This window comes from Eschrichtius robustus, chromosome 5, assembly GCF_028021215.1.
Source record: "Eschrichtius robustus isolate mEscRob2 chromosome 5, mEscRob2.pri, whole genome shotgun sequence".
Taxonomy (NCBI): domain Eukaryota; kingdom Metazoa; phylum Chordata; class Mammalia; order Artiodactyla; family Eschrichtiidae; genus Eschrichtius; species Eschrichtius robustus.
The window spans coordinates 19,050,211-19,066,490 of record NC_090828.1 but is presented as its reverse complement, the minus strand read 5'-3'; the positions used below and the strand labels follow the sequence as shown (position 1 = coordinate 19,066,490).

Genomic DNA, 16,280 nt, shown 5'->3' with positions numbered 1-16,280 from the left:
CCTCGATTTCCCTTCCTTCCCAACCTCAGCAGAGTCCCGGGAGCCCGGCAGATGCTGAGAAAAAGCTAGAGGTGGAAGGGCCGAGCCTCAGAGCAAGCGCGGCGGGGAAAGGGTAGGGGTGGCGACCTTGTTCCGCGGCCACCTGCTGCGCAGACCAGGCCTGGCGCTCGGCTCCTGTCCACCCGTCTCTGCTGGGGCAAAGGCCAGCCAGGCCCCTCCCGAAGCGCCCTCCACTGGCCAGACCAGGTCCAGCGCCTGGCAGCGAGCAGCAAGAACTCTTGCCCAGCTGCCGAGTGGAGTGGAGAGGCGCAACCTCCCAGCCCCTAAGTCTCCAATGAGTCTAGGCGGTCCACCTTGGCCGCTTCCACCATCTGTCCCTCTCAGACCGCGCGCGCGAGTTCTTGTCGCGTCGGGGAAATAAAGTCAAGGCAGATATAGAAAAAAAGCTAGATGCTTTACTGTGGGGTGATGGAGAGGGGGGCGGGAGGAACCTAGAGCTGCAAGTCGGAGAGGGTGGGCGCTGGCGTCTGCAAACAGTTGGTGGGGGGCGGCTCAATCGAGCCGGGCATCTCCGCTTGCTGCGGCCCCGGGGACGCCGCCGGCAGCGAGTCAGGAGTCAGAATCCTGGATGACAGAAAGCCCCAGGTAGTGGGGTCGGGGAGAGGCTTCCCGCCGAGCCTGCCCGCCCCTGCAGCCCCTCGCGCCCCTCCAGCGGCCGCTGGCCCGGGCCCCCCAACCTGGGAACGCTGAGCGGCGGCAGGGCGATGACGCGTGGCCGCGAAGTGAGCACCACCTCCCCGCGGCTCGCCTCCACCAGGATGTTCTGGATCACGTTCTCCAGCAGCGCCTCCTGCAGGCTAACGAAAGCCGGCAGCCTACGGGGCGGGAGGCGGGGGCGCCGGGGTCAGCGCCGCCACCGACCGCGCTCTCTGTTCTCCGCTGGCCTCCTCTGTGCTGTATCGTTTGCCGCGTGCTCTACGTGGATTCTCACTTTAACTCCCCGCCCTCCCAACACTATGAGGCATCCTTGTTCCAACTTTACAGACGTTCAAACTACGGCTTAAACAGACCAAGTTGCCAAACGTCACGCTGCTGGTACACGTGGTGGGATTCGAACCCAGGGAATCGGAGTCCCCATCCCAGGGCCAGGGTTGGGGAAAGGCATCGAGCGATGGGACGGTGCAGAAGGGACTCCTGGGGAATCCCACCACGGACAGAAAGCCACAGAGCAGCCCCAGGGAAAGGCGGTGCAAGAAGAGGTGGTACTTTTCTCCTGGCTCTAAAAACTCATTTAAGAGACTTTGACGACTATAATCACCCTCCTGGAAGTGGTGTGATGGTAAATGTTAATAGTCTGCTCTTGGAGAAGAAAATTAAAGCTTGGATCACCATTTCGTAAATACTCCCACTGAGGCCTTAAGCCTCCAACAGTGATGTCAATGAACACTGAGTTGGAAAGAGAAGCTCACACAGGTAGAGCCCCAGCACACCATCGCCTCCTAGGATCCTTCTGCACTTGACCCCCCCACCCCAAACCCTCACCTCGCTCTGGCTGCTTACCGGCTGATGGCCTCCTTCTCATCCTGCTCTTGCTTCTCCTTCAGTAAGACCTTCAGCTGTTGCTGCCACTGCCATTTCAGGGACTCCTGGGACGTGGGCTGCAGCGTGGGCTTAATCTCCGTCCAGGGCAACTTCTCTTCCTTCTCCTGCAGCTCCTCCTCTTCCATCTCCTTCTCCTCTTCCATCTCCTCCTCCACCTGTTCCTCCTCTTCCTCCTCCAGCTCCTCCTCTTCCCCTTCGTCCTTCTTCTCCTCTTCCCCCTCTTCCTTCTTCCTCAGCCTCCGTTCGTCTTCCTCCTCCTCTTTGTCTTTGCTGACCTCAGAGCTGTTGGAGGACTGAGACATGGCTGGCGCTAAGTGCAGGCTGCTGTTCTGGGCCATGAACCTTGCCGACTGCTCATTCCAGAACTGGCAGAAGTAAGGCATTTGCTCCACCAGGTTTCGGTCCACAGCCTCATGGAAGATCTTGTCCTCTAGCAGACCCCTGGGTGGCAGGGAGGAGGAGAAGGTCCTCACTGAGAGGCCTTGCAGCCCCCTGTGGGGGGCTCTGGCTTCAGGGTTCCCCAAGGGGTGGTTCTTGACTACTGTGTCCACAAACATGTGCTAAGTGTGGGGAGGGGAGCCCCTGATCAGTTGCTCCCTCCCATTCCTTCTTTAGAAAAAGGCATCTCTGGGCCCCGTGGATTCTTAAAGGTGAACATTGTATGGTAGAGGAAGAGCCAGGATGTCAGAGTTACACAGATGAGGGCCGGAGCCCTGGAGAGACAGTGAACTGGCTCCAGACCACATCTACCAGCCATGACAAGGCAGAACTCCGGACCCAGCCCTGAGGATCCCTCCACCCAGCTCCATTAGAGCTGTACCATCCTGGAGGGCCTGGGACCACCAGTGGAAGGATCTTGTGAGGAAGTTCTATCTTTCAGGAAAGGAAGGGCTGGGATTTCAGGGGCTTTGGGTGGACCCAGAATTGACGAATGAACTAGGGAGATGGAGGGGTGAGCATTTAGGGGGTGGGTGGTCACCTGATTATGGTGGTGAGACAGTCAGTCAGGAGCTGCTTCTCCTGCTTGGAGACAGGGGCCCACTTGTCCAGGGATTCTTCCTCACCAGCCTCCGACTCCTCCCTGGGGTACTTCCTCTTTGGCAGCTCCCTGGGGCAGGCCGTGGCATTCTGAGTGGCCTGGGCAAGCCACCACGCTGGGGTTGGGGGCATGAGCAGTGACGGTGGCTGCCCAGTCATGAGGACATAGGTGAGTCTGGGGCAGCCCCCAGCCTTAACCCAACATAGTGCTGCTGCATTTGGGGAACCAAGCCCAACTCTCAGAGTCGGCAAAGGACCTGGAGAGGCTCCAAGTTGGAAAGGGAAGGAAGGAGGGGAGGCAGGGAGGCCTAAGTGGGTTCCCCAGGGGCTCTGGCTCTTTGCCCCCTCCTCATAAGGGCCTAACAGTAATGGGGACATTCTGGGCCCAGCAGTGCCCCAGAAGTCCCAGTGATGCCGCACGTGCTCCAAGCCCTCAGCAAGGGTTAGGTCTGGGCAGTCCTGTTCTAGAGCGGGAGGGTGGCAGAGAGCAGAGAAAGCAGACCCCTCCCTCCCTGAGAGTTCACCGGTGCAAGAAGTGGCGGGGAAAGTCAGAGAAGAAGTTGGCCAGGAAGTAGTCGGTGGCATGGGCGCGGGCAGTGAGGCCTAAGCTGAGCACCACTGGTGAGGGCGGCTGGGGGCATGGCCAGCGTGTCTCCTCCTTCGCAATCTGAAGGTTCCAGCTGGTTGGCCAGTTGAGACACCACTGGTTCTTGATGGGGGGCAGCGTCTTTGGGAAAGGGGAGGCACGGATGACAGGGACTTAGGGACTGCATCCCCATCACTGATGGGTCCCTAGCCCCCCAACCAGGTCTTTTGTGACACCCCTGGCATTTCATCCCCACCCACTGGCACTTTCATCCCTCCCTTCCAGGAGACTAGACCAGAGGTTGGAGGTATCTCTGGAGAGGAAGCAAAGATCCTCTCAAGTTATCCCAAGGAGATAGGCCTGGGCTTACGTCCTCACCCTGTACTTCCTCACAGGTTCACAAGCTGTACAATATGCCCTTCTCTGTGGAAGCAAAGAGACCCCTGCTTAGGATGTAAGAGGCCTAGAGGGACTCCCCTCTTCCTCCCCTTCCTGCTGACCCACGGAGGGCCTGAAATCAATGTCAGCACCTGCTGCCCTCTTGGTTCTGCCCAACTCCCAGCCACACCCTCTTCCAGAACCTTCCCTAGGGAAGTGCTGCCTGCAGACATGGAAAATCTGGTTACCTAACCAAAGGAAAGACATGGAGATGCCACCAAACAATGCAGGCTGCCCCAAGGGTACTTGTCTGGTTTGGCTTTGTGGTTTGGCTTGCTAAGGAAACAGCCTCCCTTATTAAGCCTTAATTCAGAATTCCCTTCTCCCATAGCCCTCAAGACATGATTTGCCTTCACAGTTGGGCCAGAGGTTCAGAGGGGAGTAGTGTCTCCCTGGGGGTTCAGTGTGGAGTACACAGGGGTGATCGAGGTGCAAGAATGCAACAGTGGGGACTTCCCTGGTGGCACAGTGGTTAAGAATACGCCTGCCAATGCAGGGGTCACGGGTTTGAGCCCTGGTCGGGGGAGATGCCATGTGCCGGAGAGCAACTAAGCCCGTGCGCCACAACTACTGAGCTTGTGCGCCGCAACTACTGAGGCCCGTGTGCCTAGAGCCCATGCTCCGCAACAAGAGAAGCCACTGCAATAAGAAGCAACACAACGAAGAGTAGCCCCTGCTCACTGCAACTAGAGAAAGCCAGTGTGTAGCAACGAAGACCCAACGCAGACAAAAAAAAAAAAAAAGAATGCAACCGTGGGGAGGAGGATCCAAGGTGGATATTTTGCATCATTTATTATCAGTCTCCCCTGCATAAATAGTAATAGCCCATGTTTAGTGAGTGCTTACTGGGTGTCAGGCACTGTTGTAGGCACTTTACATGCATTAACTCATTTAATCCTCGCAGCAGTGCCACAAAGCAGATAACAATTTATTCACAGTTTAAAATATTTTGGGGCTTCCCTGGTGGTGCAGTGGTTAAGAATCCGCCTGCCAATGAAGGGGACACGGGTTTGAGCCCTGGTCTGGGAAGATCCCACATGCCACGTAGCAACTAAGCCCATGCGCCACAGCTACTGAGCCTGCGCTCTAGAGCCTGTGAACCACAACTACTGAGCCCGCGTGCCACAACTACTGAAGCCCTCGCGCCTACAGCCCATGCTCCGCAACAAGAGAAGCCACCACAATGGGAAGCCCGCGCACCGCAACGAAGAGTAGCCCCCACTCGCCGCAACTAGAGAAAGCCCGCACGCAGCAACGAAAACCCAATGCAGCCAAAAATAAATAAATAAAGTAAATTTTTAAAAAATAAAATAAAATATTTTAACCACTTTTCTTTTTAACCTTTTAATTTTTGGCCATGCTGCACAGTTTGTGGGATCTCAGTTCTCTGACCGGGGACTGAACCCGGGCCGTGGCAGTGGAAGCCCGGAATCCTAACCACTAGGCCACCAGGGAACTCCCTTTTTAACCTTCTTAATATGGAAAATTTCAAAAGTATACAAAAGTGGAGAGGGCTACAAAGAATCTTCCATTACCCCCAACTCAGCTTCAACAATTAGCAGTTCATGGCCAATTTTGTCTCATCTATACCCCATCTCTGGATTATCTTGAAGCCAGTCTCAGATGTCATATTACCCCCCATTATACAGCTGAGGGAACTAAGAGGTTAAATAACTTGACTAAGATCACAGAGCTAGAAATCATCAAAGTCAGGAAACAAACCCGGGCAATTTGTTTCCAGAGCCTGTACCTGAAACCACTACGCCACACTCTCTTCCATCAGAAGGTGAGCTCTGCCTGGTTTCCCCTGGGTCCCCAGTGCCCAGCACCGGGTAGGTATTCATTAAATACAGGCTACATGAAGCAGGGAACGGTCAGCCAGCTTTCAGAATCCAGAGAGTCTCTTGGGGATGTGCTATGCTTAGCCTAATGAAAGAAATCTAATCTCTTAAGTCAGGCTGACCAGTTTTTTAGGACCACCTCTGACCACCACCTCTGTCCCCTCTGGCAAGGCCAATCAGAAAGCTCTGTGGTGTTCAAAGCCCACCCTGCCCTCCTCACCTTTGCTTTCCTATCTGTGATGGTGAACTCCACTTCCTGCCGCACCTTCTCGTCCTTCCACTCCTGCAGTTCCTTACGGTACTGCTTCAGGAGTTTCTGCCGGTACACCTGTGGCTCAGGACAAGGAGAGAGAAGACCAAGGTCTGGAGAGCCTTGGCCTGGGCCTGTGCTGTGGGCCCTCCACTCTTCCAGAGGTTGGCCTTTGCCTCTCTCTGGGGGTCTGGGGATCTCACAGACCACCCCACACCTCAAGACTGGGAGCTGTGCACCATCCCAGCTTCTCTCTAAGGCTGATCCTACCTTGCATACCAGGTCCATGTTATAGAAGCTGGCATGCACTGAGGCCTTCAGGGTCACCACAAATGGGATCGTCTCTTCGGGAGCCACCTTTCCTCTCATAGGACTCACAGACACCTATTTATTTTGGGAAGGAGTCTCTGGAGCTTCACAGGGATTGGATGGGACAAGATGGGATAGGGGATGGGACGGGGTGGGATGGGATGGGATGGGATAGAGTGGAATGGGGTGGCATGGGATGGGGTGAGTCTAGAGCCCCTCTGGAGGTTCTGATTCTGCAAACACAGGGAACTCTCACCTCCCCAAAGTCCAGAGTCTTCTGCTGCCAGACAAAGACAATTGTCTCATTCTTGGAGATGTTGTTGAGGAACAGCAGGCGGCTGCACTTGCTCTGCACAGGAATGTTTCCCAGGGAGATATGAGATTGGGACAGGAAGACGTTCTGTTGGTGGAGACAACACAACAGCAGCTTTGGGAGGTGAAGAAATACTAAGCATAGCAACCACTACCAGTCACTGCGTGCTTTCAACAGGCCAGGTACCACTGTAGGCAACTGACATGCATTTGATCCTCACAGTGGCCCAATATATAGGCCACTACTATATATAGGTACTACTATCATCTTCACTTTATAGATGTGCTGCTAAGTTTCAGAGAGCATAAATAATTTTCCAAAGGTCTCTCACTGGCACAGCTGGGATAAACCCTGGCAGTCTCACTCTAAAGCCTATGATTTTGACCATTAAAGTAGGATTGGAAGGGCTGAGAAATCAGAATTCGCTTAGAGAAGGCAGAACTAAAGCCAACAAAATTTGAGTCTCTGAAGGATGGTTGTAAATTAGTAGGTGATCGGCTGTTGGCATCTTCACTGGGCACACAGCAGGAGCTGTGTTGTAGGGGTATCTGGAAAGATTGAGGCCATGGAAGGGGCACTTTCTCTCTGTCTAGACCCTGAGTGCCTCCAGAGCTGAGACTTTGTCTGGCTCTTCTCTGTGACCCCACAGTACTCATCCTTCAGTAAGAGTCCAAAGAGGGTAGGAGTGGAAGAGTGGACAGGCAGATGTATTGGTGGATAGTAACTGGATGAGTGCATGGATGGATGGATGGAGAAGTGGGTGAATGGATGGATGGAGAGATACGTGGATGAATAAACAGGCATGTGGATCAGTGGGGAAATGGATGGATGTGTCAGACAGTGAAGAGTGTGCGAACTAAAGGTAGTGTTACTGACCCTAGATATTTCAGCAAAATCCATCTAGGTCCAGGGGAGAGACTGTTCTATGTGAAGATAATATCTCAGAGCCCTAGAATGACAGAGCTTCTTTCTACTCCTTTCAATAGCCCCATCCCAATGCCCAGAGGCAAGGGCGGGTGGAGGGCCCTGCAGCAGGGGGAGTGGCCGGAGCAGGAACACCTGTGGGCACTAGGTGGCAGGGTAAGCCTCTCATGGAGCTGGTGCTGCCTCCTAAATCTGGAGGAGGGCTGCTTCCAGGTTCACCTCTGTATCCCGCCCTTCTCAACTCCGTCTCTTCTTTCGCAGCCTCCCCATCCCTCTGCAGTGGACACCCTGGGCCCTCAGTCTCCTCCTAGGCCTCAGGCCTTCCCAGCTCCCTTCCCCCTACCTGTCCAGGAACCATCAGCCTCGAGTGGATGGAGCTATTGTCCCATGAGGAGATGTTGTGGAATGGGGCTGTGTCGCCCATGATGTGAGGGTCATAGCCCACTCCCTGGAAGCGGATGATGGCTGAGTTCCATCCCAGGATGTGTATGGGCACATCCACCTGGGAAGTTAAGAAGGTGGGGGAAAGCACTGGTCAGAGCAAGGCCTGCTGGGGAGGCCACCTCCAACCCCCTCCCCAAGCCCGTGTTAGCCCAGGCTGCTGCTCACCATGTAGGTCTTGGCCTCAATAGGTGAGAAGATCCAGAAGACAAGAGCAGTTGTACCTGGCTGGATCTCCCCTTTGGGGTTGAGGCAGCAGAAGATGGGGTGATCAAAATTTTTTTCCTGAACCTGCGACAGGATGCTGGTCTGGATCTCATATGTCACGGGCACCGAGCCACCGTTATACAGCTCATAAATCTGCAGGGGGAAGGAATAGGGAAATCTCCACACCAGCTCAGGGCTGCAATTCAGAGAGCCTGGGATTCTGTGTCCACTGTGGGAGGGCAGGTTGAGCCCCGTGACGTCACCCTTACAGTCCCAGCGCTCCCTTAAATGCCTCTGATTTCCCTTATGGCTTGATCACCCAAGAAGTATATAACTGTATTTTCAGCCTGTGACATTTCAGTATAATCTGTAATTCTTATTTTATTTGCTCTCAACTTACCTTAGTCAAGGTATAAGGGGACACTAATGCTTGTGTCCCTAGTGTTGGAATTTAGGGAAATGTCCATGCATGCACCATCCAGACCCTTCATCGTTTTCTAAGCTCTCATTCTAACTACCTGTGAGACTGCCACTTTCCATGTCTGCCATTAGAGGTAGTTGTGCTTAAAGGCAGAGAAGGGAGCAGAAGGAAGATATGAGGTCCCCCAAGACTAACTCCAAAGTTGGGGAATCACAGAACGGCCTGCCTGAAACCAGAGATCTTCTGGTCCAAGCCTCCGTGTTAGAGATGAGAAAAAGGAAAACAGTGAGAATAAAGTTTGTCTGGCTTTAGGTCCAGCCCCCTCATCTTTCTCAGCACCCACTCCTGAATGTGCTGATGTTCTTTCTCTAGCTTGGACCACCCTCTGAGCTTCAGACCTGGTATCCAACTACTACTAAACAACTCCTCCTGGTTGTCTCATAGGCCTCTTAAATTCAGCCAAAACCAAACTCTTCACTCTAAAACCTATTCCTCCCCCAGTGTATCTTGTTTCAGCAAATGGCACTACATATTTCCAGTGGCTCAAACTAGGAATCCAATACATTTTTCATCCATCCCTTTCTCTTACTTCCCAGATCCAATCCCCAGCAAGTCCCAGTGATTCTGTCTTCAAAATGTAAATTAAATCTGTTCATTTCTCTCTGTTTCCTCTGCTCTCTTGCAGGTCCAGGCCACCATCTGTCATCATCTTATGAATGAAAAAGGAAGCTTGGCTGCAGTTGTAGAGTTTGGCTGGAGGTACAACTGGGTCTTCTCCAGATCTAGGGGCCTTTTCCATTGTCTATGTTCAGGGCCATGGGGGAGTGGTCTGGTGTCTCTGGCATGTGAGTCTTTGCCTTCTCTTTTGAGGGTCTGGGATTCTGGGTGGCGCTTCTGGGAAGCCAGTGGCGTAAAGGGTGGTGTAAGGCAGTGAGCAGAGCTCGGGGCTATGAGACCCCCTCTCAGGTCTAGGAAGCCTATTCCTCTGCCTCTAGGCTGAGTGGCTAAAGGCCCCTTCCCAGAAACAGAAGGGCTTCTCAATTGTTAGAAATTTCAGAGCGGTGAGATGTTTGTGAAAATACTATATCCTCTCTTGGAGATTTCCAATGTACATTTTCAGAACAAAGGAACCTGATTCCCTCCAATTAATAAAGAAAATTCTATAGCTTTGAGGATTTACATTCTAGCTTTTCACGCTCCAGAAAGATGCCCTTTCTGGGGCAGTGATTTTCAAACTGTGACAGAGACCCATTAGTAAGCAGGTCATGAAACCAATTTATCAGGTCATGTCCAGCATTTAAAAAATGGAACAGGGCTTCCCTGGTGGTGCAGTGGTTAAGAACATGCCTGCCAATGCAGGGGACACGGGTTCGAGCCCTGGTCTGGGAAGATCCCACATGCCACGGAGCAACTAAGCCAGTGTGCCACAACTACTGAGCCTGCGCTCTAGAGCCCGTGAGCCACAACTAATGAGCCCACGCGCCACCACTACTGAAGCCCGTGCGCCTAGAGCCCGTGCTCCGCAACAAGAGAAGCCACCGCAATGAGAAGCCTGCGCACCACAATGAAGAGCAGCCCCCGCTCGCCGCAACTAGAAGAAAGCCCGCACACAGCAACGAAGACCCAACACAGCCAAAAATAAAAATAAGTCAAATAAAATAAATAAAACATTTTAAAAAATGGAACAGAATAAAATAAAAAAGAAAACATCAGAGTACTTAGCATGTAGTGGTGCACGTATTAATTTGTTTTGTTTCAGTTGTATGTGTATGTATGTATTGGGTTTTCCAAAATATATTAGTGTGGCTCATGGTCAAAGAAGTTTGAAGAACCCTGTGTTAGAGGAAGGAACTCCCTGCTTTTGCATGGGAATGAGGCCTGGCAAAAGGTTTAGCACCAGTGCCAAGAAGCTGAAGCCTCTCGCCTTGGGTCTCTCCCAGTTGCCCAGTCTTGGGGTTCAACCTGCCACCCCACCTCTTAGAGTGAGGGCAGGGTCCTTGTCATCCTGTCAAGGGCTGATACAGATACACAGAGATCAATACTTAAGCCTCCTGGTGACCAGGACAATGTAGACCACTGACCTGCCTCGGGGGCAGTGTGTCACCGATGGGGACAGGGGTGAACTGATGGCTGGTGGAGGTGAAGTGCACGTACTTCTGCTCTAGCTTCACTGTCACACCTATGAAATTTAGCTGGAAATAGAAAGCCTGTGAGTAGCATCCTTCCCTGGGAGGAACTGAAGTACCCAGCAGAGAGATCTGGACCCCCATCTCTCTAGGGAGCACGGCTCCCTGTGCCTGTCTCTTGGTTTTCCAGGACAGGACCAGGGCTGGGCCTCACCAGGATCTCCCGGCCATGGGACACCTTGAAGAGCACCGGGAGGCGATCAGTGCCAATGAACAGGTGGCTGGAAGGGAGGAGAGAGTCTGGGATGAGTTACCGAACCCTGGTACGAGTGGGAGAACAAGAGGTCATGGCACACCTATGGCTTTGGGGGCAGCTACGTGGAAACCCCTGAGCTGGGATGGGGCAAGAGGAAAATTAAACTTCCCCTGAAGGTGGGAAGGCGGGGCCTTCTCAGGGTGGTGGCCACTCAGGGTACCCTGGAGTCACACAGTACAAGGCCAGCTTCCTCCAGGAGTTGGGGGGAAGGGGGTCTCCAGGACTGGAAGTGCAGGGCGGGCGGTGGGGGCAGCACCTGTATTTGAACTCCACCATCTGCTCTTGCCCAGGACTCAGGCTCCCAGCCTTGGGGCTGATGGAGAATATGCAATTGTCCTGCACGCGCATTTGGTGCAGCTCGGTGCAGTCAAACTCCACCTGCTCTGCCCACAGCTCCAGGTCGATCTGCTGGTCACTTGGGAAGAGGAAGGCCCTGGGAAAGGGGTGCAAAGCAGAAGGGGTGGAGCCTCTCAGTCAGAACAGAGGCAGGAGCTCTGAGCCCCAGGCAGGATGGATGGAGGCCTTCTCTTCATCCCCCAGTAGGCAAGCTGTCCCATGCATGGCTGGGCAAACGCGGCAGTTGTGGATTCTCATTTCATAATGGCCCCCAAACCCAGGAACAGAAGCAGGGTCCTGGTGACTAAATGGAAAGTGGAGATTGGGGCTCCCATTGTGGGTGCCAGGGGTCAGGGTGCTGCTTATATATGTGGGCCACTATGAGCTGGGCACGGACCCTGGAGGGGTTTGTGTGACAAGCTGTTAGGAAGGGTCATTTGAGCCACCTAGGAATGCCAGCAGCACCAACCAAGGGTCCCCAAGAGGGCTAGTAGTCTTGAATCCAAAGCAAGGCTGGGCATAGAATTAGTGCCCCTGTAATGCCTGGTGCTGTACTAAAGCAGATACTGCACTCTAAATGGTGACCAAATAAGTGACAAAGGGGTCCCAAGGTCACAATCTGAGAAGAAGGAACCCTGAACTCTCAGAGGGATGGCACAGAACTGTCCTCAAAATGGGCAGAGGTTATGATGAGGGAACAGCCAGAAGGGGGAAAGAAAACAGCCAACACATCTGAAAAGGCTCAAGGGGAGTTGGGAAATGCAAATCAAAAGTCCCTTGAATCAATCTTAAATATTTTCACATCTGAATCATGACAGTTACATCCAATGCTGGTAAGTTTAGAAAGAACGGACATCTTCGAACACAGGTAGGGAGAGAAGAAATTGCTACCACCTTTTGTTGTAGGAATTTTGACAGCACCTTTTAGAATGCTGCGGACTGCGGAAGCCTGCCAACCTGTCCCCCTGCCTCAAGCCATGAATCCTTCTCAGAAGGAGAAGGAGTCCAAGGCCCTGCCTGCCCCCCTATCAACGTTGCAGCCACACTGTGCCCTCTTCTCTTACCCATGTCCGCGCTAGGCCCTCCGTCTGGGAGGCTCTTCGCAGCCTCTCTGCCTCTGCTCCCTGGGCTGCAGGTCTAGCTTGGCTGTAGCTTTCTCCAGGAAGCCTTTCTCATCTGCCCACCCCCGCCTACCACTTCCAAAGCAGAGGCAAGTGGCTGCACAAGCCTCTTTCACAGCACTTGTCACCCTGCACCAAAAGGTTGGTCCGCCCTACCTGGAGGGCAGGGCCTGGGCTCATCTGCATTGCTATCCTGAGCTCTGGGCCTGGAGCCTGCACCTAGGAAGCCCCAGTCAACATTTAGCCAATGACTTAATGAATGAATGAGGGAACAGATGATGTTAACCCGTGTATCTGATGCCTGTGAGGGATCACCCCTTAAATGCACGGCAGGTTTTCTGTCCTGCCTGCTGCTGCCTGCAGGCCAAGTCCACACTCCCCATTTCTTACTGGTCTTGGCAGGAATAAAACCTTCAGTCTGTTCCTTATGAGTTTAGCCGAGACCCAGCTAGAATTTTCAAAAATAGCCTTCTAAGAAATTGAAAGGAAACACAACAACACAGAAAGCCTAGGAAAGTCAAGCCTTCCAAGGAAGGTTCCCTGCGTTTGGAATCCGGGAACAAGCACGGACTGCCTTCCTGAACCTCCAATGATCTCCCAATGGACGGCCCAGCTCAGTGGGCACTCTGCCCGGCTTTCCTCCACCCCAGTTTCCAGCGACCTGGACCCTCTCCATAGAGAGTGTGAGCTGGCTTGCTCCTAAACAAATACACACGCATGCACAATCCACCAAAGTACCCTGCTCCACACCAGGACACGGGCCAGCGCCGCTTTTCCTGCCCCCACTCCTGAGCCCTGCAGGGCCTGGCTCCCAGCCACTCAGACAACCCAGGGAATGGCAGATCCAGAGCTCCAGGCGGGCCCTGGGCCTTCCCCACCAGCCTGCCAAGCTTCCCAGTCACTCAGGGCCAGGAGCCCTGAGTTACTCCCAGTCCCAGCCCTTCTCACACAGGAGCCGCTTAATGAATCAGCTCCCCCGGCATCCTCCACCACAGGGAGGGGCAGGACAACCCAGAGAGTACAGGGTGACCACTGCACCCCGGATGATGCAGCCCCCCACCAGCCTCACCCACACGCACCCCATGGCTCGGCTCAGGCAGGAAGGTTCCTGAGATCACAGAGGCCCCCCACCCCCCCGCATATGTTCACTCTTATCCACTCACTACCATGCCCAGGCTGGGCCCCTGGCTCTCTCCCCTAAGCCTGACCCAGATGGGGACACTTCTTTCTCACCTCCATCTAGCCAAGCAAAGTTGGAAGTCATCAAAAGGAAGTTTACTAGGAAATCAAGGCGCGTGGCAGAGGAAGGGAGGGGAAAAATGAAATGGCACTGGCATGGAAACAGGATGCTTACTGGGCACCAGTTTGGGGCCCCAGTGGGAGGAAAGCCAAGCACAGAAAGGGCCCAGCTTGGCGGGCTCAGGTCTTCAGGCCTGGGCCCCATGTGACTGGGGAAGTGCAGCCTGCCCCGTGGCCAGCCTCGACCCTTCCTGCAGCTCACCTGGCTCTGCTTAGCCCTGTCATCTCCCTGACAACGGCGCTGTGGCAGCAGAGCACCGTACTTCCCTGCCAGAGACCCTCAACTCACCCCCCCGTGCAGGCCCGGCCCCCATTGGCCTGGGGCTCTGTCGGGGCTGCCCCAGCGCCTAGCACAATGCCCGGGATGCAGGAGCACCTCGCAGCTTCTTGCTGACTAACCAGTGTAGGCAGGGATTCTGGAGTTGGACAAATCTGGGCTTGAACTTGGCTCTGCCTCTAATGGCTGAATGCTCTTGTTTGAGTCCTTAGCCTCCCATCTGTGAAAGAGTCAGCAGAGGGGGATTTTTTTCACAGGGCTGGTGTGAGGCTCGGAGAAGAGGCTCATAAAGCCCAGTGGTTAGCGTGCAGCAGATGCGAGACGCTTACTTCTCATTTCTTAAGCTCTGAAGATGACCCTGCCAGTCTCCATAGGGTGATTCTACCATTTCTGAGCCTGTGGACCCGACTCAGCCAGTGACAGGTCTGGTGTCCTGCTGGGCGGCCCTAGTCTCACCCTGGCCTCTACATCCATCAGTGGGGGCGGGGGGCACACTTCACAGACACCAGGCGACCAGGGCTACCACCAGCAAGAGAAGGCCTCCAAGCCCCTGTCCCCCAGGTCCCCCGGGCATCCCCTCTGTACCAGTCCAGGGGCACCACTCCACTGTTCTTCAGGGCCAGGAGCACCACAGAGGGTGGGGCGTCTATTGGTGCTGCCCCAAAATTGAAGTTGAGCTTCAGAGGGGTGAAGACAGAGGGGATCTGGCTGGTGCTGTGTGGAGCAGAGAAATGGTCTCAGAAACAGGGCTGGGGACAGGATGGGGCCCTTCCAGGGGTGGCTGGCTTGGCACCCATCTCCCCACAGGTGGGAAATTGGGAGAATCTGGGAGTCAGGGGCAGGGGTGGGTCAGCACTTTAGACCTCAAGCCCATCCCTGCCTTCTCCGTGCTCCTCCGGGGATGGGCAGGAATTGGGGAGGAGATAGGGAGCCCCTTCTGGGACAGGGCCTGGGGCTGAGGGCATGGACGGAAAGCTCCAAGAACATCCCCAGACAGGCCCTGACTCTCCCCCAGGCCCACCTCACCTGTGCCGGGTGGGCACTCTGTAGGTGAGTTCCCAGGGGGTGGGGTCACGCTCCAAGTAACTGTTGAGCAGGTCTAGGGAGAAGAGGCGCCACAGGTGCTTCCGGGTGATGCCCTCGGCACTGCCCATGGAGCAGATATCCAGGATGGAGAGTAGGGGGTACACGGCCATCAGGGACACGCGACACAGCTCCTGCTTCTCCCCAACCTTGTTATCTGGGGGAAAGCGGTGTGGGAGAGAGGGGTGGGCTCACCTCCCAGCTCCCCTGGGGCGGGACGTACAGGCTGAGGATGCAGGGGTCCCGGGAAACCTGTCCCAAGACCCTTGTCAGGGGCAGACTCTGGGTTGCTTCCAACAACAGCCAAACTTTATCTGATACTTTCTATGGACCAGGCACTGTCCTAAGTGCTTTGCAAACACCACTGTGCACTGTTTTCAAACTATTGATAATACTTACTAATGGCTTTATTGAGATATAATCTATATGCCATAAAATTAACCCTTTTAACACATACAATTCCGTGATATTTTTTGTATATTCAGAGTTGTGCAACCATCACCACAAATTTTAGAACATTTTCAGACTTTCCCAAAGAAACCCAGTACCAAGTAGCTGTCACTCTCCGTTCACCCCTGGCAACCACTAATCTACTTTCTGTCTCTGTAGATTTGCCTATTCTGGGTGTTTCACATAAATGGAATCATACAATGTGTGGCTTTTTGTGACTGGCTCCTTTCACTTGGCATAATGTTTTCAAGGTTTGCCTGTGCACCATTATTATCCCCATTTTACAGATGTGGAAACTGAGGCATAGGGAGGTTAAACAAGTCGCTAAGATTACATGGCTAATAAGTGCTGAGGCCAGGATCCAATTCCAGGGAGTCCACACTCTTAGCCACTCTCCTGTGCTGGGCTCCTAGCAGGCAGCCCCGGGGCAGGATGGTAACAACCTCATTTTATGAAGGAGGAAACTGAGGCCCAGGGCAGCTGAGGATTTGCTTAAGATCCCACAGTAAATCAGCACAGCGCCCAGCTCTTCACGTTGAGTCCTCCACAGCTCAGGCACACACAAACGGACACCCACACATACAGATGTGGTTGGTATGAGGCATATTCACCAGACACCCAAAGGCACACCCTGGCACACTCACACCCACTCTGCTAGCTCTGTCTGAACCCTTGGCATCCTCCCACCCCAAGTCCTGGTCACACAGTCCTCCCCCTTTCCTCTCTGGTCCTGACTCTCCATGCCAGATGGCCCAGGTACCTCTGTGGGAGAGGAGAGAGTAGCTGATGGTCCAGGAGTACTGGGAGCGGTGTTTGGGACAGGCGGTCAGGCAGATGGTGTCCTGGGACCGGGGCGGCATGCTCCCCTCTGTGCGGTCCAGCTGCAGAGCTGCTCAGGAATG

The 16,280-nt window shown here is 54.1% G+C and overlaps 1 protein-coding gene across 1 annotated transcript in view; it reads right to left on the bottom strand.

Annotated features, from left to right (window-relative positions):
• Positions 1-491: 491 nt before the first annotated feature.
• Positions 492-16,280, bottom strand: part of CFAP65 (cilia and flagella associated protein 65) — a 40,972-nt gene continuing 25,183 nt past the window's right edge. The window contains exons 18-34 of the mRNA XM_068543665.1: positions 16,139-16,267; positions 14,872-15,085; positions 14,431-14,559; positions 11,069-11,245; positions 10,711-10,777; positions 10,452-10,562; positions 7,911-8,102; positions 7,645-7,803; positions 6,321-6,464; positions 6,026-6,139; positions 5,726-5,833; positions 3,605-3,649; positions 3,165-3,367; positions 2,582-2,710; positions 1,561-2,043; positions 738-875; positions 492-624 (exon numbers count right to left, since the gene is read on the bottom strand). Of these exons, the coding sequence (XP_068399766.1) occupies positions 492-624; positions 738-875; positions 1,561-2,043; positions 2,582-2,710; positions 3,165-3,367; positions 3,605-3,649; positions 5,726-5,833; positions 6,026-6,139; positions 6,321-6,464; positions 7,645-7,803; positions 7,911-8,102; positions 10,452-10,562; positions 10,711-10,777; positions 11,069-11,245; positions 14,431-14,559; positions 14,872-15,085; positions 16,139-16,267 (2,675 nt within the window). The remainder of the gene's footprint in view (positions 625-737; positions 876-1,560; positions 2,044-2,581; positions 2,711-3,164; positions 3,368-3,604; positions 3,650-5,725; positions 5,834-6,025; positions 6,140-6,320; positions 6,465-7,644; positions 7,804-7,910; positions 8,103-10,451; positions 10,563-10,710; positions 10,778-11,068; positions 11,246-14,430; positions 14,560-14,871; positions 15,086-16,138; positions 16,268-16,280) is intronic.